Source organism: Vicugna pacos, chromosome 6, assembly GCF_048564905.1.
Source record: "Vicugna pacos chromosome 6, VicPac4, whole genome shotgun sequence".
Classification (NCBI taxonomy): domain Eukaryota; kingdom Metazoa; phylum Chordata; class Mammalia; order Artiodactyla; family Camelidae; genus Vicugna; species Vicugna pacos.
Genome location: NC_132992.1, coordinates 2,461,708 through 2,486,148, shown reverse-complemented (window position 1 = coordinate 2,486,148; position 24,441 = coordinate 2,461,708). Strand labels below are relative to the sequence as shown.

At 39.5% G+C, this 24,441-nt stretch overlaps 1 protein-coding gene across 1 annotated transcript in view; it reads left to right on the top strand.

Moving 5' to 3' along the window:
* Positions 1 to 20,154, top strand: part of IQCH (IQ motif containing H) — a 184,206-nt gene extending 164,052 nt beyond the window's left edge. The window contains 5 exon segments of the mRNA XM_072962195.1: positions 4,670 to 4,792; positions 12,839 to 12,900; positions 15,407 to 15,515; positions 19,596 to 19,688; positions 19,691 to 20,154. Of these exon segments, the coding sequence (XP_072818296.1) occupies positions 4,670 to 4,792; positions 12,839 to 12,900; positions 15,407 to 15,515; positions 19,596 to 19,688; positions 19,691 to 19,717 (414 nt within the window). The 3' untranslated portion in view covers positions 19,718 to 20,154.
* Positions 20,155 to 24,441: the final 4,287 nt, after the last annotated feature.

Here is a 24,441-nt window from a genome sequence, read left to right as displayed (position 1 = left end):
AGTAAGTTTACCTGCTTTGTCAGGTACTCTACTAAGCGCAGAGGATATAAGGATGAGTGGCAAGGAGCTCCGAGGTTTCCAAAGGACACAGATAGGCCAGCAGATAACTGTAACGCATATAATAACACGACGACATCCAAAATGTATCGAGCCTCTACTCCAACCAGGTACTTCATCGAAGTTCTTTACATGCATGGTTCTGTATATGCCCCAACATATTAGGCAGGTGCTGTTATTGCACTTGTTTTCAGTTAAGAAGACTGAGGTTAAAAAATGCTAAGCAGCTTGTAGAAGGTCACTCAACAAGCAAGTGTGTAAGCCAGGATTTGAGCCCAGGCCTGCCAGACTTTGAAGCCTGTGTGTCTGACCATTGTGCTATCTAACTCGCCTCGTGTTGGCTGAGAATCAGTGATCCAGCCCCAGAGCAGAGCTTCAGCACACCCCTGGAGAAGCCTCTGGTTAAGGCCATGGAGAATGCTCTTCTTCCGGAGGCAGCATCATCTCCGTGTGATAAGATTATTTGCAGGCACGCTGCCATCATCCACTGGCTCCTAATCTGCTCTGAGCCGGGCCGGAACTCGGTGAGCACTGAATGGACCAGATGGCCACGGAGGAGTCTTCTGATGCTATAAAATCCATTTCAGTTATGATTTCCTTGGCAAACCTAAATGGGCTTTACAGCATCAGAAGAAAGTCGATTACACAAGTCGGCCTTTTAAAAATGATGTTTCCTATTTGTATGATTACTTTGTGCTTTAAATAGACATGCACTTATTTGATCCCCGTGACAGCTCCAAGAAATAGCTACGACAGGGGTTATCATGCCCATTTTACAGGTTAGGAAAGTAAGGCTACTCAAAGTTGGGTGAGCTGCCCAAGGCCATAAAGTTAAGTAAGTAGCAAAGCCCAGGTCTTCTGATTCAAGTCTCTTTCTGGTGAAAAGATTTATTGGTCAGTTGATCGGTTTTTGTTTTCAAATAATTTATTTTATTTGTGAAATTATGTAGTTTAACAAATGCTTAACAGAAGCTAGCTTGTTTTTGAGCGTTACTCTGTGCCAGACACTGTTCCAAGGTCTTTATGAACTCACCCAGTCCTCAAGACAATACATCCGCTGTGCTGCGAGGCTGGATAAAAGACAACCCTAGGTCGTCGACAGTTTTTTTCCCATAGAAACTGCAGAGTTAGTCGTCTTCTTTTTAAAAAAGCAGACGTATCGTGTATGTTCGTCCTTATTAGCATTATTATAACACATTCATTAAACATTTAGTACAAGCCAAGAAGTTCGGCAAGCATCAGGGATACAAAGATATTTGATAAAGTCCCTTTCCTTGAGGAGTTGAAAGTATAAAATAGCACATACACCAGGAGAAACCACAAAGTCTCAATTAAGTGCCATTTGAGTGACAGCCCCTTAATCTGCTGCTGGAGCTTTTAGGAGAAACTGCTGTGGACTGGCAGGGACAGAGGATGCTTTATTGAGAACATAATACTTGGCCTGGCCTTAAGGACTAAGGCAGTCACAAGTGGTAGGGAAAGGCAGACCTCGCCCAGCAGGAAGGACAGAGGCCGAAGAGAGCCCACAGTCCTTTAGGAGGTGGTGATGAACCAGCTGGGCTGAGGCAGAGAATCTGGGAAGGGAAGTAGGAGAAGTGCTTGGAGCAGCCCACTGAGCAAGCTTTGGGGAGTCTGCCAGCTAAGCCAGGTGCCTGCGTTTCACCTTGAAGGCAAGGAAGAGATCCAAGGGTTCTGAGCATTGACCAACCTGAGTTTGGGAAACACTCAATCTGGTGGTGATGCTCAGAGTCCCAGGTACCAATGCGGAAGGAACAGCCTGGAAGGTAACATTTAGTGTAGGTCCAAATGCTCCAGGCTTCGCAGATGTGTCCAAAGACTCAGCAGCAGCAGTAGCAGACACCGCGCACCGGGTGCCAGGTGCTGTGCTAGGTGCTCACTTGATCAGCAGTGGTCAGGGAAGGTGAGTGGCATATTCAAGATCACACACACAGTACGTGGCCCTTCCGGCTTTGAGCTTCAGCCATTCTGACTCTACAGAACCCTCCACTACAGACTGATGCTCACACCGCCACCTCCCTGGTAGAGGGGAGAAGCGGCTTTCTAGGCCATAATGGTCCTGACTGAGACAGTGATGGTCCTGGAAAAGAAGACACTGCTTGGAGACTTATACCAAATACCCTAGCTTTTCTTTCAGATTCTTTATGAATCACAAGCCCAGGTCTGAGAGGAGGGGGAACTTCAGTCTGTCTCTGTGGAGAGGAAGAAACCTCAGGACAGCCCGTCCTTACTTGCTGTCCAGTAATCCTGGGCAGTGAGCTCTTCTGCCTTGCTTTGGAGCCAAGAGACACAGCACTGAGCTGGACCTGCTAAGAGATGCCTGCCTGCCTCTCTCCCTTGCTGACTGGGGCCTGATCTAAGGTTTGCTGGCTTATATACTATGGCAGCATAAGACAAGTTTAGAAGACAAAAATAACCTTGGAATTATCTTGTGAATTCATGGTAATTACCATACAATTACATGCTCAGTAACCACAATGGAATTTCAGAGTATTTACAGTTCACTTCCATACACAAAAGCCCAGGCTTCTGGGCCTCCATTGTGAAGGCGGGAGCATGGCACAGCCTGGCATGGTGGGGCCAGCAGGCCTGGTGGTCACGCTCCTCCAGAAGGACTAAATACCCGAGCCAGAACCTCTCGTAGCCAATTCTTGTTCCCCACCAGTAATCCCTGCCAGATCCACTGGAACTACACTGTCCTCCAAAAGATGTCTTCTAGCAGCAAGGCCTGGGATGTCCTGAGCTGTCACTCTCTAGGGATGGTGTGACTGTCCTCTGAGCTTTGTGAATCAATGTCTGCTTCTACCTCAAAGCACTCAGTGACTGCAAGTCTCCTGAATTACATCCTTTGAAGAGTCTCTTAAGTCAGAGAGAAGTGCAGTCCACTTACTCTGTTTCATGTATCCATTCTTTCTTGCAGTCAGTAAACACTGAATGCTAGCATCAAGCCCAGCCTGGGGACTCAGAAACCAAACCATGCCTGCCCTCAGAGAACTCCCAGTCCTGTAAGGGAGGCAGCCAGGGGAACAATTCATGATCGGTCAGGGTGACAGCAAGGTAGAGGCGAGGCATAGAGGCTCAAACAGATTTTCTTTTGTAAAAATAAAATTCCCAGTGGTTACAAGTGGGACAAGGCCAATGGAAGTGCACAACTTGACCCACTACCCTGTGGGAGCCTAACCATTTTGTCAATGTGGACCCTGCTTATGTGCGGGAAGAATGGGCTTAATTAATAGTACTGATAGATAACATGACCATCAGATACAGTACTTCCTGTAAACGTTGAAGGAAAAGACACAATATGTGGAGGACATGTCAGAAAAGGTGAACATGAAATCTGACTGTGTGTGTGTGTGTGTGAGATGCAGGTGGGGAAAGGATGTTCATTCGCCACTGGGCACTCACTCAGCCATCCCCAGCTCCCCTGCCTTAATTCAGAGACAGAGAGAGAGCCTGGGGTTTCACAAAAGGTAATGCCAGGTTGTCAGGATCCTTGCAGCCAGCTGTGAGCCAACAGCAGCTCCTTTCCTTTCTCCTATTTCAAGTCACTGCATGAGATCAGGCACCTGGTTTCCCAGCACTTAAGGGTTCCCAAAGTTCAAAATCTGGGCCAGGCATCTCCATTTTCTATGCCCTAAGGTTGGCCATGACTTTATGTACAGTTCTCCAAACTTCCATTTATCCAAGGATAAATGTAGCTAATTGTCAAAGGCGAACATCTCACAGAAGACATTCTACAAAACTACCAGGATCCAACACTTCCTTTTGCACATATTAAATTTTAAATATTTTAGGAGACATTATAATTGAGATGCTTTGGGCCTACTGTAACCAGTCTCTTTGGGATAGCTCCCACTGATAGGTGACGAAGACAAAGAATTGCTACTTCCCAAAGAAAGAAAGTGGCTGGAATCAAAATTCTAACATCAGTTCCCTCAGGGAGGTGGAGTACGTGCGGTGATTCACCGCCAAAGAGTACAGTATGGAAAAGGGGAGAGGATCTTTAGAGCAAAAAAACCTGGCAAACCTCCCTTAGCCAGGTGACCAAGGCTGGCATCATCAGTGATGAGTCATGTTGACACATGTACCCTTGATACAAAGTGATTAAAGTGGCAGTTTACCTGCGCAGCCCCCCTCTCCCAAACCACAACCCCCATCTAATCACGAGAAACACGTCAGACAAACCCAAACTGACAAGCAGTCTACAAAACACTTGATCAGTACCTGTCAAAGCTGTCAAGATCATCAGAAACAAGGTGAGACTGAGAAACTATCACGGCCTAGAAGAACCTAAGGAGACATGACAACTAAATACTATGTGGTGTCCTGGAGGGGATCTTGGAACAGAAAATGTGAATTAGAGAAAAACTGATGAAATTCAAACAAAGTATGGACTTAATTGTAATGTGCGATGTGGCTCCTGAGCTGTGACAAATGTGCCACATCTGTGTGAGATGTTAACAGTAGGGGAACTGGGTATATAGGAACTCTCTGTATTATCTTTGCAACTTTTCCGTTAATCCACAATTCTAAAATTTAAAGTTTATTTAAATATTTTGTAAAGATTCTGACATTCAGCTGTGATCTTTTCCAGTCGCTGGCAACCAGTCGCTATGCAGTGATGACCACCCAGCTGAAGCACAGCAATCTCTCGCTGGTTTTCCACTATGTTTTTCTCCAGATGTGTAAGGCCCATGGCATCGGCTACAACATCGAGGTATGGAGGGTCACAGCTGGCCAGAGCTGGAGCAAACGCAGGCCTGCGGGTCATCTAGGCAGCTAATGATCTGGTGCCCATTCACACAGATGTGCTTTAAAGACTGGCTGGACCCATATTTAGAGGAAGTCTGATGAGTGCTGCCTGGGGAAGGGCAGAAAGGCCACTGCACAAGAGGTAGAAGAACTCGGTCCTGGGAGGTTGAGCTCTGTCCCCGAACTTGTACACCCACCTTAGGAAAGCAAAAGCCCTGTAGCTCACCAGAATTAGGAGTAATTCAGGGGACCATCTCTTCATCTTGAAGCATGTCCTGAGCTTTCTGACCCCACCCAAAGCTGCTCACTAAGGAACATTCTCTTAGTCTGCTTGGGCCGCTGTAACAAAACGCCATACAGTAGATGGTTTAAACGACTGAAATTTATTTCTCACAGTTCTGGGGGCTGGGTAATCCAAGGTGAAGTTGCTGGTCAATTCAGTTCCTGATGAGGACTCTTCCTGACTTGCAGAATCACTTGGGTCTTAATATGGCAGAGAGAGAGAGAGCAAGCTCTGTCTCTAACCTCTTCTAGAAAGACACCAGTTCTATCTGAACAGGGCTCCACCCTTATCACCTCATTTAACCTTAACCATTTCCTTAACCAAGTCCCTGTTTCCTATGCATTCATATGGGAGATTAGGGCTTCAACGTATGAATTTTCAGGGGACATGAAATTCGGTCCATGGCATTCTCCTACCTACATTTCTTTCTAGGAGGAGTTCTGATAAAAAAAAAAAGTTTCTTCCGTTTTGGTCTATTTCCAGTGATACTGAATAAGAAGCCCTGCCCAGCTTTCTCATCCTTAATGGAGCTAGACGGAGGCGAGTGGGATGGGTACTACCTAAATTAGTACCTCTATTTCATGCCAAAAGACTCATATTACTCTGAGAATTAGTTTCAGGGTTTTGCCCTTCGATTCAGATCATCAAGCCTCTGACATTGAGGGCTATTCTAAGACTTGAGTGAACCCATGCACTCTTACTTGTGGAAGACCCCTCCAGCATCACATCAAATATATTAAAATATATTAACCACAGGCAACACATTCTGACATTAATCTTAGTAATGTTCTCCTAGGGCAGTCTACCCAGGGAATAGAAATAAGAGCAAAAATAAACAAATGAGACCTAATTAAACTTATAATCATTTGCACAGCAAAGGAAACCATAAGCAAAACAAAACAACAACCTACGGGATGGGAGAAAGTATTTGCAAATGATGCGACTAACAAAGGCTTAATTTCCAGAATATATAAACAGCTCATACAACTTAATAACAAAGAAACAACCAACCAACCAAAAAATGGGCAGAAGACCTAAAGAAGCAATTCTCTAATGAAGACATACAAATGGCCAATGTCACATGAAAAATGCTCCGTATCATTAATTATCAGAGAAATGCAAATCAAAACTGCAATGAGGTATCACCTCACACCAGTCAGAATGCCCATCATTCAAAAGTCCATGAACAATAAATGCTGGAGAGGGTGTGAAGAAAAGGAAACCCCCCTACACTGCTGGTGAGAATGTAGTTTGGTGCAGCCATTATGGAAAACAGTATGGAGGTTCCTCAAAAAACTGAAAATTGACTTACCATATGATTCAGCAATCCCACTTCTGGGTATATATCTGGAGAGAACCCTAATTCAAAAAAAATCAGCACCCCAATGTTCATAGCAGCACTGTATACAATAGTCAAGACATGGAAGCAACCTAAACGTCCATTGACAGATGACTGGATAAAGAAGTAGTGGTATATTTATACAATGGAATACTACTCAGCCATAAAAAAGAATAAAACAATGCCACTTGCAGCAACGTGGATGGACCTAGAAATCATTATTCTAAATGAAGTAAGCCAGAAAGAGAAAGAAAAATACCATATGATATTATTCATATGTGGAATCTAAAAAAAAAGAAGAAAAGAGGACACTAATGAACTCATCTACAAAACAGAAACAGACTTACAGACATAGTTAACAATCTTATGGTTACCAGGGAAAGGGAGTGGGAAGGGATAAATTTAGTAGTTTGAGATTTGCAAATGTTAGCCACTATATATAAAAATAGATTTTAAAAAGTTTCTGCTGTATAGCACAGGGAACTATGTTCAATATCTTGTAATAATCTTTAATGAAAAAAAATATGAAAATGAATATATGTATGTACATGCATGACTGGGACATTGTACTGTACACCAGAAATTGGCACATTGTACTGATGGTACTTCAAATTTTTAAAAATAATAAAATATATTCACCTGTCACATTAAGTGTAATTCACAGATAATGACAAATAATTGGGCAATAACCAACTGATCAAATATTTTGTTTTGTACTTAGTTCTATATTCATTTTTATTTTTCATACTTGAGAACAAATTCAATTTTCAGGGTTTAGATCTTGTTATAGGCTCTTGAAAAGCATACGAACCTTAGGCACACGGCCAACACTGAATAGGATGGCCTGGCTGACACTTGGCAATCCCCACTGCACTGCAGGGTGCTGTCAGGGTGCATAAAGCCTTTCGATTACACTAATTCATGCTGTTTGCAAACATATACGATGAAGCTCATATTCCCTCACAAATTACATTAAAATTGATAAAATATAGAAGGACTGAAAAGGCCAGATTGAACTGATTTATCTGAAATTCATTGTTGCATCTGCTCAACACAGTCTCTTTGAAATTAAATACAGCTGACCCTTGAACAATGACAAGGTTAGAGACTGCAACCCTCCAATCAAAAATCCAAGTATAACTTCATAGTTGGCCCTCTTATTAGCAGGTTAGCATCCAAGGATTCAACCAACCACAGATGTGTAGCAGTGCACTATTTACTGTTGGAAAAAATTCGCATATAAGTGGACCCACGCAGTTCAAACCCATGTTGTTCAATGGTCAACTGTGGTTTTTAGCCCCAAATTGATTAGACTTCCATGTGCCCGAAGGTGGCTAAATCTAACTCTAGATTTACCTGAATCAATTTATTTTATTTTCTTCTAAAATATCAAAGCAGGACAAGCTCTGTGAGTGGGCATATTTGGCAGGGGATGTGTCCTACTGAAAAGAAAACGTACGCCGTAACTTTCTATTGCCCAAAATTATTATCAGGGATTTGTTTCTTTGACTAAAGGCTTTGTACGTGATTGAAGTTCTAGCACTCCTGGGAAAAGGAAAGCACCAAACTTTGTAGGTTATTTACAACTTTGTGGCTCAGAGTTGATCAGACTCATTCCTAAGAACAAATTTTAGTAAGGAAAACAGACCGCTGTGGCCCTAGGGAAACAGTGGATGGTGCAGAGGAAGGGGTTCTGAGGGTCAGAAGAACAAAGAAAGGGCGGAGAGGCGCCGAACACATACTGTAAATTCTGTAGACTCTGCCTCCAGGTCACCTGTGCTAAACAACAAATAAAAGATGAAAGTTGAAATGGGAGAGAAAGAGAAATATAGATTGGGGGTGATGGAGTGATGGAACAATGTGAAGGAGAAAAAGATAACAACAGAAAATAGGACAAAATCCAGAGAATGGAACAATCTACAAAAAAAAGATAGGAGGGGATAAATAGAAACAAAAAGAACAAATAATAAACAATAGTACAAGAAAAGAGAAATGGAGTCACAAAAATCTGAGGTAAGAAGAAGGAGTCATGTGACTACTTGGAAAATCTGGAAATTCTCTAACAATGCCCTTACTCTATTTTTCCAGAGATGGGTTCTCACCTTTTTAGACCCTGGAGTCCATCCCTGGTCAGAACTCTCCACTTGTTCTCTCCTCTGCCTTTTCTTGGAGAGGCAGGCAATGAACCAGCATTTACAGAGCACCTACTATGTGCTGGCACTGAGCTACGCACTATTACTTTATTATCTCTTTAATCTTCATATCTCTTCTGTAAAAAGTTATTATCTCTTCCACATCATGGTGAGGAATTTAGACTTAAAGAGTTTAAGCACTTTCCCAAGATCACACAGCCAGACATTTTATGGAAAGCCTGACACCATAACTGTCCATAAGTCAAACATGATTGACTCTTTCTCTTACACTAGGACATCTCCTATGCACCTTCTTCCCCTAAGGACTGTTTCAGACTGACTATATGTGTTTCTAAAATCTTACTGCCAATCCAATCCAAGAATTCTGGGATCCATTTCAAAAGAAATATTCCATCTAGGTACTTCTTACATATTCTTCAGCTGAAGAAGCATGAACTTCTCTGTAACCCCCATGACCTATTACGCCTTAAAAAGAAAAAAAAATGTGTTTAACAATTAACCGCCCAAAATTTTACTGCCTTCTTGAGTTATGCTGAGTTTAAAAAGAAGATCACTTACCCTAATTCCAATGTAACTTCTGCCACCTGCTCCCACTCTTGGTCGAATTTAATGTAGGTGCTCTTTCCAGAAAAAGCAGCAATATTAACAATATCTTATTGTCATTGCCACCAAAAAAAGAATCCTCAAAAGCCCTTATTCTCAACATTGTTTTTCTTGCCATTATCAGCACAGAATTTCACATGATGTTTCTTGTTGAAAATCTCAGGGGTGTAAAAGGGAAATGAGATCACCCTATGAGTTTATTTTTCCTTGCTGAATATTGGAAGGAAGCATTGCTGAGTTTGTAACCAACTCGGTGGGTCTCATTCCTGGTATTTCTGTAATGCTACAAAGTACCCCCACTGATTTCCTAATGAAATGAACTTGTAATGAAAGCCATATGGAGAAAAGTGTCATGTTTACTGCCTGCGACAGTGTGGCAGGGCTGGTCTCACACGTACACAGGCAATGTGCCACGGTCCTAAATAGCTCCACCACTGCCAGTTCTCACTTCCTCAGGCCAAGGAATTGCCGTGGTGGCAATCATGAGGGCTATTCAGAATGTTCAGATTCTCCTCCTTCCAGGCGCACAGCAGAATTGTACTTCCTCTGCCCTCTCCCTGAAGTCAGCATGGCCACGTAACTTGTTTTGGCCAGTGAAATATAAACAGAAGTGCTGTATGTCCTTTCTATGCAGAAGCCTTTAAGAGCCACTCCATGAGTCACCATATCCTTTTTCCTGCTTCAGAAATCCTGGAAGCAGAGACGGAGCCTCCTTCAGCCCTGAGTGTGACCACAGTGAAATGAAGTACGAGCATGAACCAACTTTTTTTGCTATAAAAACGAAGAATTGTTTTTTAATTACTGCAGCATAACCTAGCCTACATGATTGATTCAGAAAATAGTATCAAGAAAAGGATGTTTCCCAAACAGAAAACAAATATTATCATTTCAACTTGAAATAAGTGTAATAATTATTGATGAGGTATTTTATGTTTTTGTATTAAGTCTTTGAAAGCTACAGTGCATCTCAACTTCAATGACTAATATTTCAAGTTCCCAGTAGCCCCATGTGGCCAGTGGCTACCATACTGGACAGCATAGTATAAAGGATGCAAGATACCTTATAGATCAACTAGTCAATAGTCCTCAACCCTGGCTGCCCATTAGAACAGCCTGAGTGAGGGCCTTTACAAAGTACAGATGGTCAGGAGGGGCTGTGATTAGGTTGAGGCAACTGAGTCCAATGTCTGTTCCAATGCCCAGGCTTCTTGATAAAATGGGGAGCCAATGAGCAGTCATAATCCTGGCATGTGGTATCTTCTACCAAATCCCCAAAATGTAATTTTCTTTTTGGTACTTCCAGTGATGAGGAGGTCACAGCTTCACAGGACAGCCATTTCCCCTACCAGACAACTCTAGTGTTAAATAATTTTCAAAAAAGGATAAAATCACACCTCTCATACAAATACAAAACTAAACACGTGATAAAGATTTTATTCAAGAGAGAATTAGGCAAATGTTATAACCAATATAAAAAGAATCCAAAAATAGACATCTATAGATCATGAACATTGAAATGAATATGCAAACAGAGGCAAAACTGGTTTTTCCATAAGGAGAGCAAGAGAGGAAAATCAACTGAACCTCTATCAGACTGCACAGAATTTGCTCATCTCTCAGTCACCTACAACTTAACAGAGTTTAAAAATATCTTCCCCAGAATCAAGGCAATAGGGTGTCCTATAGACAATATACAGTTTTCCTTTGAAGTACAAATTATCTTCCACACAATAAACTGCTTCTTTATTTTCCTTATTTTTTTTTACCCATTCCTCTTAGAACAGTGGTTTTCAAATTTTGATATGCATGAGGATCACCCAGGAAGTGAGCTAAAAGGCAGATTCCCAAAGGAAACAATAGCAAAAAAAGAAAGAAAGAAGAAAGAACGAACGAACGAACGAACCTAATTAACTTAAAAGCTTTAGCACAGCAAAGGAAACCATGGACAAAACAAAAAGACAACCTACTGATTGGGAGAAAATATTTGCCAATGATATCACCAATAATGGGTTAACATCCAAAATATGATAAACAGCTCATACAACCCAACCTCAAAAAATGGGCAGAAGGTATTTTTCTAAAGAACACATCCAGATGGCCAATAGGCACATGAAAAGATGGTCAACATCGTTAATCATCAGAGAAATGCCAATCAAAATCACAATGAGATATACCTCTCACCTATCAAAAGAACCACAAATAACAAATGTCGGTGAGGTTGTGGAGAAAAGGGAACCCTTGAACACTACTGGTGGGAATGTAAATTGGTACAACCACTATGGAAAATAGTATGGAGGGTCCTCAAAAGCTAAAAATAGAACTACTATGTGATCCAGCAATTCTACTCCTGGGTATATATCTGAAAAAAAAAAAAACACTAATTCAAAAAGATACATGCACTCCAATGTTCATAGTTGCATTATTTGTAACAGCCAAGTTAGGGAAACAACCTAAGTGTCCATCAACAGATGAATGAATAAAGAAGATATACTGCATATGTATATAATGGAATACTACTCAGCCATTAAAAAGAATGAAAATTTGCCATTTGCAACAACATGGATGGACTTGGAGGGTATTATGCTTAGTGAAATAAGTCAGACAGAGAAAGACAAATACTGTTTGTTATCACTTACATGTGGAATCTAAAAAATAAAACAAACTAGTGAATATAACAAAAAAGAAACAGACTCAGAGAGAGCAAACTAGTGGTTACCAGTGGGGAGAGGGAAAGGGGAGGGGCAAGATAGGTATAGGGGATTAAGAGGTACAACCTATCATGTATAAAATCAATAAACAACAAGGATATAGTATATAGTACAGGGAATCAGTCAAATTTTATGGTAACTATAAATGGAGTATAACCTTTAAAAATTATGAATCACTACATTGTACACCTATAACTTATGTAACATAGTACATCAACTATATCTCAATACAAAGATGTGGTGTATATACATAGAATGGAATATCATTCACCCATGAGAAAGAAGGAAATCCTGCCGTTTCTAACAACATGGATAGAATCTGAATGCATTATGCTGGGGGAGATAAGCCAGACAAAAACAAACATTGTACAATGTAACTTATATGTGGAGCCTAAAAAAGTCAAACTCATAGAAACAGAGTGTAGAATGGGAGTTACCCAGGGTGGGGGTGAGGGTGGGAATTGGGAAGACGTTGGTTAAAGGGTACAGGGATCTAATGCACAGCAAGTGATTATACTCAGCATCGTTGTACTACATACTTCAAACCCACTATGAGACTAGATTTTAAATGTTCTCACCACAAAAAAGAGATAATAATTATATGATGAGATAGAGATTTTGGCTAAAGCTACAGTGGTCAATCATATTGCAATAAACAAATACATCAAATCAACATGCTGTACATGGGAAACTTACACAATGTTATATGTAAATTATAATCTATTATCATCTCAATTAAAAAAAAACACTGTCCTAGGACATGTCTCCTCCACATTCTGGAGACAGCCTTCCCAAATACGCCTCTCACAGTATTTGCAGAGCTCTAGATTTCAATTCAGATCAGTCCAAGTGGTCTTAGTGTGTTTTCTTTCCTTTCTTTCCAATATAACATGCTATTTCTTTTCTTCCCGTTCAAATTTTATAGGACAGACAAGGAACTGTCTTTATATTTTATGAACACCTGAAGAGAGACAAGTTGGGAATGCTGTGAGTATGAAGTGTGTCTATGAGATGTAATAAGCTAAGAAAACAGACCGTGACAACCAACAGGAATGCCGCTTCTCATGCATTTTAATCAGCATGCTGATTTATTGGAAGTCTATCTTGTTTTGTTCAGATCTTCAAGTATTTCATAAATTGACTTTAGGTGTGGCAGTGGGGGTTCATAAGTAAGCTGATTAATTCTCCAAAATTGATGGGTAAGGGGCTAGTTTGAACAACATATTACACTTAAAAACAAACACCTACAAGGCACAGCAAGTCTGACTGGTGAGGAACCAGCTCAGATGCCCTGACTGCAGGCAGCTGTCATTCTGGCTTGCTTAGAAAAATGCTCTGGTGACTTGGCAAGATGCTCCCCAAAAAGGCCGGGTCTGGAGCCCCTCCTCACATCCCGTTCCAGCCCTGACACAGGCTCCTCTAGACACATTTACGTTGGGAAGAGTCCTGTTGCACCACTCAGGAGGCTTCTCTGTGCTTCCTTCCTGCAAACGTCTCTCCAGGGTGTTCTGGAGGGCTGGCAAAGTTGTCTCCCCATCTAGGACTCAGAACTTTGGAGCCACAACCTTGAATTGCATTTTATTCATATGTTGGAATGTAGTTATTTGGTACATTTAAGTTATCCTAACTTATCCTGACTTATCCTTTTAACATCTACAGCATATTAAAGAGAAAAGGTGAGCAAATATAAACTTTTCTTGTGTTGCTTGATTTTCTCTGGGGGATTAAGGAGAGGCTCTTCATGAGATGGCTGGGCTTCGTTTGGCTTTATTGCAATCAGGCCACGTCGGGTGAGGGCTCCAGGAAGGGATGACCTTACAGACCAGAATTGTGTGGCCTGGCTTTGCTGGGATAACTTCATACTGACTCCATTATATTGGGATATTTCCGGAAATAGTGAAATTTGAGGAGAAATTTCAAGGAAGGGAAAATGAAGGAAAGTCTACAAATGAATTACTAATAGGGAAGGGGACTTAAGAGTCCATCCAGTTTTTTTGGTTCCCAACCTGGGAACCATGGACCTGAGGAGGCTGAGGAGGGGTGGCGAGAGGGGCTTGAATACATGTGTGGACCCAGCATCACACACACACACACACGCGCACACACACACACACACACATGCACACACAATTTTTTTCAAAGCATGTGTCTCAATCTTTACTATATGTAAGAATCACCTTGGGGGGGCTTGGTGAAACAACACATTCTAGAATCCCAAACCCAGAAATTCTGATTTTATTGATCCGGATGGGGCCCAGGAATTTTTTCAGAAGCACCCAGGGTCTAATACATACTGATCCTGTGGCAACAAAATACAAATCACTGTTAAAAATGAATGAGTCTAAAGGTGACTTTGGCTATTACTTTTTCTATTAAAGGAAGAGATACTAATGTTCAGTAGCTATAAGGGGTAGGGATGGGGGTCCTTGGATTTTGCGACTATAACTCAAAAAGTTTGGAAGCACTTATCTAGTCCAACTCCTTCATTTCAGAGAAAAAGAAATGACGAGCCAGAGAGCTTAAGTAACTTCCCCAAAGTCACACAGTCAGTGGCAGGACACAGAATGCTGTCTCCTGTCTTTGGGCCTGGGACGCTGCCTCCTCCCACCCCGAACCAAGGGAACACCCAGTCAGGCTGGAAGGCAGCCATTCCAAACGGGTCCAAGCCTTAGACTCTAAGGTGACTTATTTTATAGGTAACAACTGGGAAAGAAGTAATCCCAAAGTTCTCTGCAGCTGCCTTAAGGAGCAGCTAGCTCTTTAGGTTTACCCCCTCAGGGCAGAAAAATCTAAAAAAATTAATCCACTCACTTAATCTCTTTTTTCCCTTTGATAAAATCTGAAAAAATAGCTAGAGAAATACCCTAGCGCTTTGTTTCCAAGTTAAAACTTAGAATGATCTAGTTGTCTGGGAACGTTCACTGACCGCAGTTTAATTCTGCAGGATCGTTGGCAAGCTGTCTCTGAAATCCTTACGTGCGTGTTCAGCGTCACAAAGACAGCTGTCCACAAATGGGGCACATTCTCTTCTGCACATAGATGGGGCACATAAGAAGCAGAAATCACTTGTCTGCATGATAGAAAATAAACCCTAGATGAAAGTTCCCAGAATACTGAGGTGCAAATGCCTCTGTAGGCAGATGAATTGTTAGGCACGAATTACACGCAGCAACAATTCTCCTAAACTAACTTAATTTTTAACATGAGCTAATACTAGTGTCCTGGCTCAGTGGTAGCCTTTTGCTAGGAATGACTGAACCTATTCCTACATTCTGCTAAGTTGATTAATAAAAAATATTTATTACACAAATCCTTTTTGTTGACAAGTTAAAATGGAGCCTCATCTTTCATATTTCCCTGAAGATTGCCACCTTGTGAGATTGAAAATACTCATTAAATTCCATCACCAGACAGGCACAAATGAGAGGGTGATTGTTTTTAAGCTTGTGAGGGGAATCGTTGGTAAACTCATTTGTTTGGATATCATTAACAGAACAATCGGTGAAGATCTCCAGGGGGTCCTCATGACCTTTGCTCGCAATCTCTTCATCATCCATCAAGAAATATCAGCACCTAATATGCAAGGCGAGACCAATTTTAAGGTGAGGTGTTAATTAACTAACGATCCTGGTTAATTTCTATACAAGGGCTGAAAATACCTCATGCTGTATTGTAAACAAGTGCTAAACCATTTTTTTTTCATTGTAAGCAGTACATATTTTACAATGTGCAGGGTCAATATTTTAAGGTTCCCACTGAACCCGTTAGTTAAATTTAATAGTTTGAAACTTTTTCTTTGAAATATAGTAGACTTGTTTTAACTCGCTTCCATTTCCAAATCTAAGCTTACAAGACAACAGGGCTTTTCCGGTGTTGAAGGCGAAGCTGTACCATCACAATGGAGCCGAAACAGAGACTATCACAACCAAAAATCCTGAATATAATCTACCTATATTTCAGAAAATACAGCGTCTGGCTAAGGATTCCTGGGAAGCCCACGTTTCTAAAGTCAGAGAAGTTCCGAGACCCCAGGAAGGACAGTGTGTGTAGGGAGAAGCAGAAGAAAACCTCAGCGTATATGTGAGCCACCTGCTCCTCCCCATTTCGCCAAAGTGGGACAGGTGTTCCATCACTAACCTTTTGAAGCTCCCAAACGTCCTTTAAAGATGTTGGTTCAGGAAACCTAGTCATGTGTAATTGACTACAAGTCTGCAAACTCTAGAAAACAGGAGCAAGATCTGTCGGAAGGTTTTTAAAGTACCAGCTGAACAGAGACAAACACTTGGTATTGATCACCAGAGTGTGCACCTGGTTCCCAGTCTAAGCCTTCATCATGTTTGAATGGGTCGCATAACTCAAGGGATTCAATCAGAAATCACATGTGATTTTTCTCTTCAGTGGAAAACCCGACAAAAAGCTTGATAAAATAAACTTTTTGAATACATTTTTCTCCTTGAACTATGCCTGGTCCCTCTAGTAACAGTAATAATGATAATAATGCTTTGTTCTTCAATGTGGTTTTATGTGTTGCATCAACTTTCACTGGTCCTAAAGGATCTATGCTCATCACTTATATTCTAAGTTCCTGCCTGCTAGCATCATTTCATCTGTTACTGTGATGTGCAAAATTCTGAGCCTGTGTGCACGCGATCAGTTTAGTCTGTCCAAATACTAGCTAATAGTCACAATCAGATGGTGGTGTGGACTGAAGTGTGTCCTCCCAAAATCCATGTGTTAAACTCTTCATCCTTGATGTGACGATTTATGAAGATGGGGACTTTGGGAAGTAACTACATTTAAATGAGGTCAGAATGGTGGGCTCCTCATGGTGGGATGAGTGCCCTTGTAAGAGACCAGAGAGCTTGTGCTTGTGCACTCTCTCTCTCTCTCTCTCACTGTTAATCTCTCTCTCCCTCCCTGTCTCTCTCTTTCTCTCTTTCCACACCATCTGAAGATACAGCAAAAAGACTGCTGTCTGCAAACTAGGAAGAGAGCTATTCCCAGGAACTGAATCAGCTAACACCTTGACCTTGGACTTCCCAGCCTCCAGAAATGTGCAAAATAAATTGTTGTTAAGCCACCCTGTCTATGGTATTTTGTTCTAGCAGCCTGGGCAGACTAAGACAGATGATTTATCCCCAAAACCACACAGAGTTAGTAGACTCCGAGCATGGACTTGAGGTTGGCAGAGCCAACTACTGTTGACAAAATAAAGGCTCTTTCTCTGCCCTTTGTCTGAAGGGCAAAATCAAGTCAAAATCATCAAAAGTCATATGCTCTTAAGTAGCTTTTAAATATCTCATGGTTTCTAGCCTTCTCATGTGAATCATTGTTATCTTGATTTTTTTTTACACTTGCTAGAAAGTCTAAAGGTAAGTTTAAATCTCAACAAAATTGGAATAATTGTTTTAAACTTGAAAAGTAGAAAAGATTTGTTTTTGGTAGTATTTGGTATTTGGTAGCATTTTCTATCTACAACCCTAATGACAGTCTAATAAGGATTTTCAGCTTGTAAACAAGGATTTACTAGCAAAGTAAAGGCTGAATAAAAATGGTAGGTGATGCAGAAAAAGCGTTTAACAAAATCTAACACCATTTCTTGATAAAAACACTCAAACAAACTAGGAATAAAAAGTAACTGCCTTAACCTGATAAGGGCACCTAGGAAAACCCCACAGCTAATGTTATAGTTAATGGTGCAAGACTGAAAGCTTTCCCTCCAAGATCAGGAGCAAGACAAGGATATCTGCTCTCACCGCTTCTATTCATCATTGTAGTGGAGGTTCCAGCCAGGGCAGTTGGGCAAGAAAAAGAAATAAAAGGCATCCAGATTGGAAAGAAGGAAGCAAAATTATCTCTGCTCACAGCAGGCATGATCTTATACGTAGAAAATCCTAAGGAACCAAGAAACAATCTATTAAGAGTTTTTAAATAAATTCAGCAAGGTTGCAAGACTCAAGATCAATATACCAGATCAATTATATCTCTATACAATAGCAATGAATAATCAAAAAGTAATTTTAAATCAATTTTTGAATAATCAAAAACTAATTTTAAATCAATTTTTTAAAAATCAAAAAGAAAAAAATATTTAGAAATAAGTTTAACAGAAAAAGTATAAGACCTATCCACTGAAAACTGTAAAACATCATAAAAGAAAGGAGACCTAAGTAAATGGAAAGATATTCTGTGTTCATGGAATGGAAGACTTAACATTGTTAAAAAGGCAGTACTCTCCAAATTGATCCACAGAGTCAATGCAAGTTCTATCAAAATCCCAGCTGGCTTTATTGCAGAAACTGACAAGGCAATCCTAAAATTCATGTGGAAATGCAAGAGACTCAGAATAGTCAAAATAACCTTGAAAAAGAAGAACCAAGTTAGAGGGCTTCTCAATATTAAAACTTACTACAAAGCTACAGTAATCAAGACTGTGTGATACTATCATAAGAACAGACATATAGATCAATGGAATAGAACTGAGAGTCCAAAAGACACTCCTTCATTTACAGGCAACTGGTTTTCAACAAGGGTGTCAAAACTATTTAATGGGAAAAGAACAGTCTTTTTGACAAATGATGCTGGGACAAGTGGATATCCACATATAAATGAATGAAGTTATACCTCTCTATTCTATAGCACATACAAAAATTAAGTAAAAATGGATCAAAGACACAAGTGTAAGAGCTAAAGCTGTTAAACTCTTAGAAGAAAACACAGGTATAAATCTTCATCACCTTGTGGCTAGCGATGGCTTCTTAGGCATAATACCTAAAGTGCAACCAACCAAAGTGAAAATAGGTATAATATAATGAAATATTATTTAGCCATAAAGAGGAAATTAAGTTCTGATCCACGTTACAACATGGATGAACCTTGAAAACATTATGCTAAGACACAAGAGGCCACATATTGTATGACTGCATTTACATGAAATATCCAGGTAGGCAAATCATTAATGAGATAGAAAAGAGATTAGAGGTTGCCAGGAGCCAGGAGAGGGAGAAAATGGGGAATGGCAGCTAATGGGTATAAAGTTTATACTTGGGGTGATGAAAATGTCTTGGAATAACATACTAGTGGTGGTTGCTTATGAATATACTAAAACCACTGAATTATTCATTTTATAGGGGTGTATTTTATGGTATAGGAATTCTACCTCAATAAAAAATAACTAAATAAAATAAAATGGAAAGGTGCCATTTTTTCTCCCCAAAACCAGTGGAAATAAATACTCCCATCAGCCTACTAGCCTTCATTCCAGGCTGACTAGACCAGTGGACCTCAAATTATACGTAGTGAAGGACCTGTTTGTTTTGTTTTTTTCCGACCTATAGTGAGTGGATCAATACTTTTGTAAAATACAACAAAATGAATTCCTAGAAAAATGAAATGAAAAAACTGAAGACACATGAAATAGGAGCATATTTTTTATTATTAGATTTAATAGACATAAAAATTTCTATAAAGGCTTCCAAATTCTTACTCTCAATCTTTTTGCTTATTTCATTAAGACTGATAACCAACAATTTTAGAGGGGTGCTGGTTAGTGGAACACACTTTGAGTAGAACTGTTCTACACCATACTTAACTCCAAAAAGGAGCAAATGCTTGAGGGGCTGGGTGGAAGACTTGTAATAAGTTTTTAAGTAACAAGGATTATTTTTACTGTTCATTTACAGACCACCATTGATGACATTGAAGACATTCTAGGAGTAACAGAGGAAAACAAAATTAGATTTGAAGAAAAGCTAGAGTCCAAAGATGATAAAAAAAAAAAAATCTCTCTAAACCTGACAAATGAATGATCCTGGAATACATTACTGATTTTTCATTCCAACCTGGAGCCAAAAAAGGCAACATTTATTTTGCTATTAGGAATAAAAGGTGGGGGAAGTCAGTTTGCTTTGTTTGCTAGGAGGTGTATTAGAACAGATTATAATGTAATTCTTTTTAGAAAAAATTTTATTAAGTGATGTTATTTTACTTATTAGACCAAAACCTATTTGCGTTTTCATTTGAAAGTATTAAACAATCTCTTCCTCTTCTCAAACTCAGGAAGAAATAATTTGTCAAAAAAGTTACAAGGGTTACTATTATCACTTCTGCCTCTACTGCTTTGTAAATTTCAGGATTACGGAGCTTTTTTTTTTAATGTTTTATAAAGTTGTTTCCCTCCTATTTCCAATAGTAATTTGTCTTCTGCATTTAAAAAATTGAATAAAGGCTTAATCATCGCTATTTGGCAAAACACAATGTCTTTTTTTCCAAGAAAACTACATTTATATGGATTTTTAAGAGTGACCCTTTATCAATTATTGTATTTTTATTGTACCAAGCCACTACTGTTTGTTGTTACCATTTTTCAAAAAGTAAGATAAGCCAACATCTAGTTAACTAAAGCACAAGAATGTATCTAGGTGGCAGTATCTGCTCTTAGTTTGGGACAGAGTAACTCAGCTCTAGCTTGAATAAACATTTGTATTCTCTAGTTCTCCATTTAATACAGCAGTAGTGTTTTTACAAGCTCAATTCAACAGTACCTTTTAAAGGGTAAATTGTTAAAATTATGCAGTGTTGATACTAACTCTGAGCATTTGCTTGTAATTATAATTGTTCAAAATATTTCTACATCATCCAGCTTTACTGAAGGGTGAAATATGCAAGTCACAACACCAAAATCACAGAGCTGTTTTAAAGAATGGCCTTTTATATCTTTAAAAATATCTGAATGTGTTGAGGAAAAGAGGGGCGTTTATTACCTATGGAATTCCAATAATGTGTTAACTATGCCTCAGCCATAGGTTGAGTTTCTGCAATAAAATTAACGTGTGTGTGTGTGTGTGTGTGAGCTCTTATTTTGCTATAGTTGGAAATACATTAGCTAGCCAGGTTTCCTGCCTGGGCTAGGTACAACGATGACCTCTTTTTCTTGCCAGATCGCTCTAATCCATATGAGGGGCCCACTGTCCAGACACTTGACGGATAGGAAGTACTACATGCCCATTAGAGTCTCGCCTCGATTGAAGCCAGAGCAACATAAGGTCCAAGAGACTCATTAGTTCACTGGCACAATTGTGTCCTGAGAGTAAATGAAACCCTCTGTCTCCTTATGGCTCTCATCTGCTCAGGACTTTAAAAGAAAACTGTCTCTGTTTTGTTCAGCACAGCAGTGGATCTTTCACATGGTGAGATTCCCTTTCTCAACAGCACAAAACTGCTAAATCAATCAGGGAAGTTTTATATGTGAATTTTGATTAGCACTCTTGAGCCTCAAGCTGCTGGCAGTAGTAAAATGAGTTCACTCTCTGGTACCTTTTTTGTTTGTTTGTTTTTTGGTTTTTTACCCACATGATCGGTTTCTCAAACAATGCATTCTCTTTCGCCTCTGTCATTAACATATACCACAGAATGCCTGTTTCCAAATTCAGGCCATACATTCAGATTTAGTTCTCACCAGAAAGTTGACTGGGAGTCAGGTCCTCTACCTAAAAAGCTACGGCTTCAAAAACCAGAGGAGAAAAATTGGTATAATAAAACAATCACTTCAAGTAATTAAGGGAAAGAAGCCAGAGGACCAGATTAAATTAGTGAAATGTTTTAATTACAGAACATTTGAAAAGAAGACAGTCCATTATCTTTTAGCATATATGTATAGCAAAGATACTGTGCTATCAGTAAACTAAGGAAAGTTTGAAAAAAAAAAGTGTATGTGTACGATGTATCCAAAACATAAATTAATCAAGACAAATTAATGAACTTTCACCATTCTAAATAGGAAACTGAAATCTTTGTCGATAAGAGGATTTTTTTTAAATGATGTGCCATTTTCCCAGATTTTGGGAGAAGCATACATTTGACAGTAGAGCTATCTTTGCATGAGAAAGGATCCACTGTTTAATATGGAATGTTTGGGATGGGTTGAGAAGCAAATTTTACTAGTCATTTAGGAGCTCACTATTGGATGGTAAGTATCTCCCTTCACATACTACCTATTTTATACTGATTTTAAAGAAACCAGATTGATGATATTTAATGACAAATTGTGCTGCCTACTTCCCTACCTTCCACTATTTACTTACATTTACCTTTTATTGAACACATTACTGGCTAGGTGGGTACTGTACTCGAAGCTTTATATACGTTCTTTTGTTGCATCTTTCCAACAACCCCGTTAGGAAAATACTACTCCTGCCCTTGTTTTACATGAGGGAACTGAGATGTAGTGAGGGTATCTCACTCCATGTTTCAGGCTAAATTAAAAAAAAAAATGGGATTTAAACTCTTTTACCACAAATCCTACCTTTTTGTATAACGTAGAAAGTTCAATTTCCCTTGTCCCAGATCGTGCAAAGGACTTACAGTCTTTAATAACACATTCTAGTGTGTTGCTTAAAAGAAGTTTAATTTACATGTTTACTGCTAATAACATAAATGTGGACAACTCACAGCACTGTGAAGCATCACAACTATATGACTGGAGAAATCAGAAGAAATGGTGTCTGTGGAAACTCTTATGGTGTTGGATCTTTAAGACTTTGGTGGAAGACTGATGATGGGAAGGTACAGGAGAGTTTGAAAGCTGGGAAATCATGCCTTATAGTTTTACTCAAAAGATGGATACTAAGTCAAGGAACTGGGGGAAGGTTAAGAAAGGACTTGCAACAAGATGTAAAAGTAACCTGGGAGGAGTTTGAGGAGCATTACTTTAGCTATATCATCTTAAATAGGATTGCAAGCATCCTATTTTCAAGTATGAAAATATGCATTTTGTCCTAAGTAATATATTAGTAACCATCTGATAGCTTTAACAATTAACAACCATTTGTATTTATCTGGCACCTTTCTTCTAAAGAGCTTAAAGCACTTTACATTTGTTATCTCATTAATTTCCAACACTGTCCCTGTGGGGAAGGTAGTAAGTATTTTAACATTTAAATGTTTATCTTTCAGAATTTCACAAGCTTACATTAATTATATTTCCAAAAATGTAAATGTTCATTAGTTTTATTATACTGTTCCTCTGGCTTTAATGTGCACAGCAAATTTGTTCAACTCTTTAAATGCACTAATCATAGTAAATCTTATTTGGAAAAATAGAAATTAAGTTGCCAGGATAATGTGAGGGCAGAGGTTGCTGGGAAGAAGGAAGCATCTGACTTTGCCTTTCTCACTGGAAGAAGTTTGGTCCCATCCATTCAAAGTGCTGATGAAATGAATGCACTGTGGGTCTTCTGTATCTTTTCTGTATCCCAGTCTTTCCAAAAGGTGTACCTCTGGAATATAAGGACTGTGTCTAAAAGCCTGAGGCAGATTGAGCTACTATTCACATCTTTGTTTTGTTGATGAGTTCATTGATGTGGAACAGAAAACTGAGGCATTCTATTAGGAGTTACATCCCAAAGAGTCACAGAATAAAAAGGACCAGAACCTTGTCTCTCCAGTCCTCCGTCTCTCTGAGCTGGCCATCCCTTTCCCAATTTTCTAACTAGAAAATGGCAGATAGTTTATACCTACCTGCTCCTTAGGGAAGCAGCAGAGATTGATTGGCCAATGTTGGGAAAGTCTCAAAGACGAAGCATTCTGCATAAATGTTTAAGTATTATTATTACACTGCAACTTCCAATGGAAGTTCTAACTTTGAAATGTGATTATACACTTTCCAAAGAAATCCTTTCATAACCACATATATAGGTTTATTTTTCACTCTAACAGTCTAACTCATGGTTATGAAACTTTATTGCACTTGATGGAGGGCCCTGGCTTTTATTAGTTTTGAACTGCTGGTTTCTGGGGTATTTATGTAAATGAGGGAAAGATACCAAAACAGTAAATAATAAGCATGTCCCTGCTGTTTAAAAATCTGTTGGTAAAAACAACTTTTGTTTTGTTATAAGAAGACCCTAAATGTAGCACAGAGGAATACAGCTTTGGCATCTCTGCGTGTGTGTTTTTGGTTTGGGGAGTTTGATGACGGTGGTTCCCCTCAGGCATTTCTTTACCTTTCTGTAAACATTTTGCTTCACTTCCTCATTTGTCACCATATATATCATGTATGTGTGTGTATGTATGTATGGAGAGAGAGGGAAGTGAGTAAAATGCTACATTTTAAGATTTTTTTTATTTAACAAAAATGTTAAAAAGTATACCAGATGGCTAATTATAGCTCCCAGAAACAAAAGGCCACACCTAAGTTTACTGCAGTTGCCTCATAAGTAATGTTGTGATGAAATCATGGTTCCATAAACTTGACAACAAAACGGCAGACCTTCCATTGGTTGCAAAATAAACTTCAACTTCAAATTCAAATTTTGGTTCACTTAAAGATTTATGCCACTTTCCTTCCCAGCAAAGAACACTAAATACTTGTTTTGCAATCATGGAAGAACTCAAAATTATCTAACAACATACACGTTATCTCCAGATTCCCTTTACTATGCCTTTCTACTCATTAGCTTGGGTTTTTTTCCCCCAAATTGAAGATCTATAGCCACATTCCTAAGCCAAAAATGATAGATCATTTGCAAC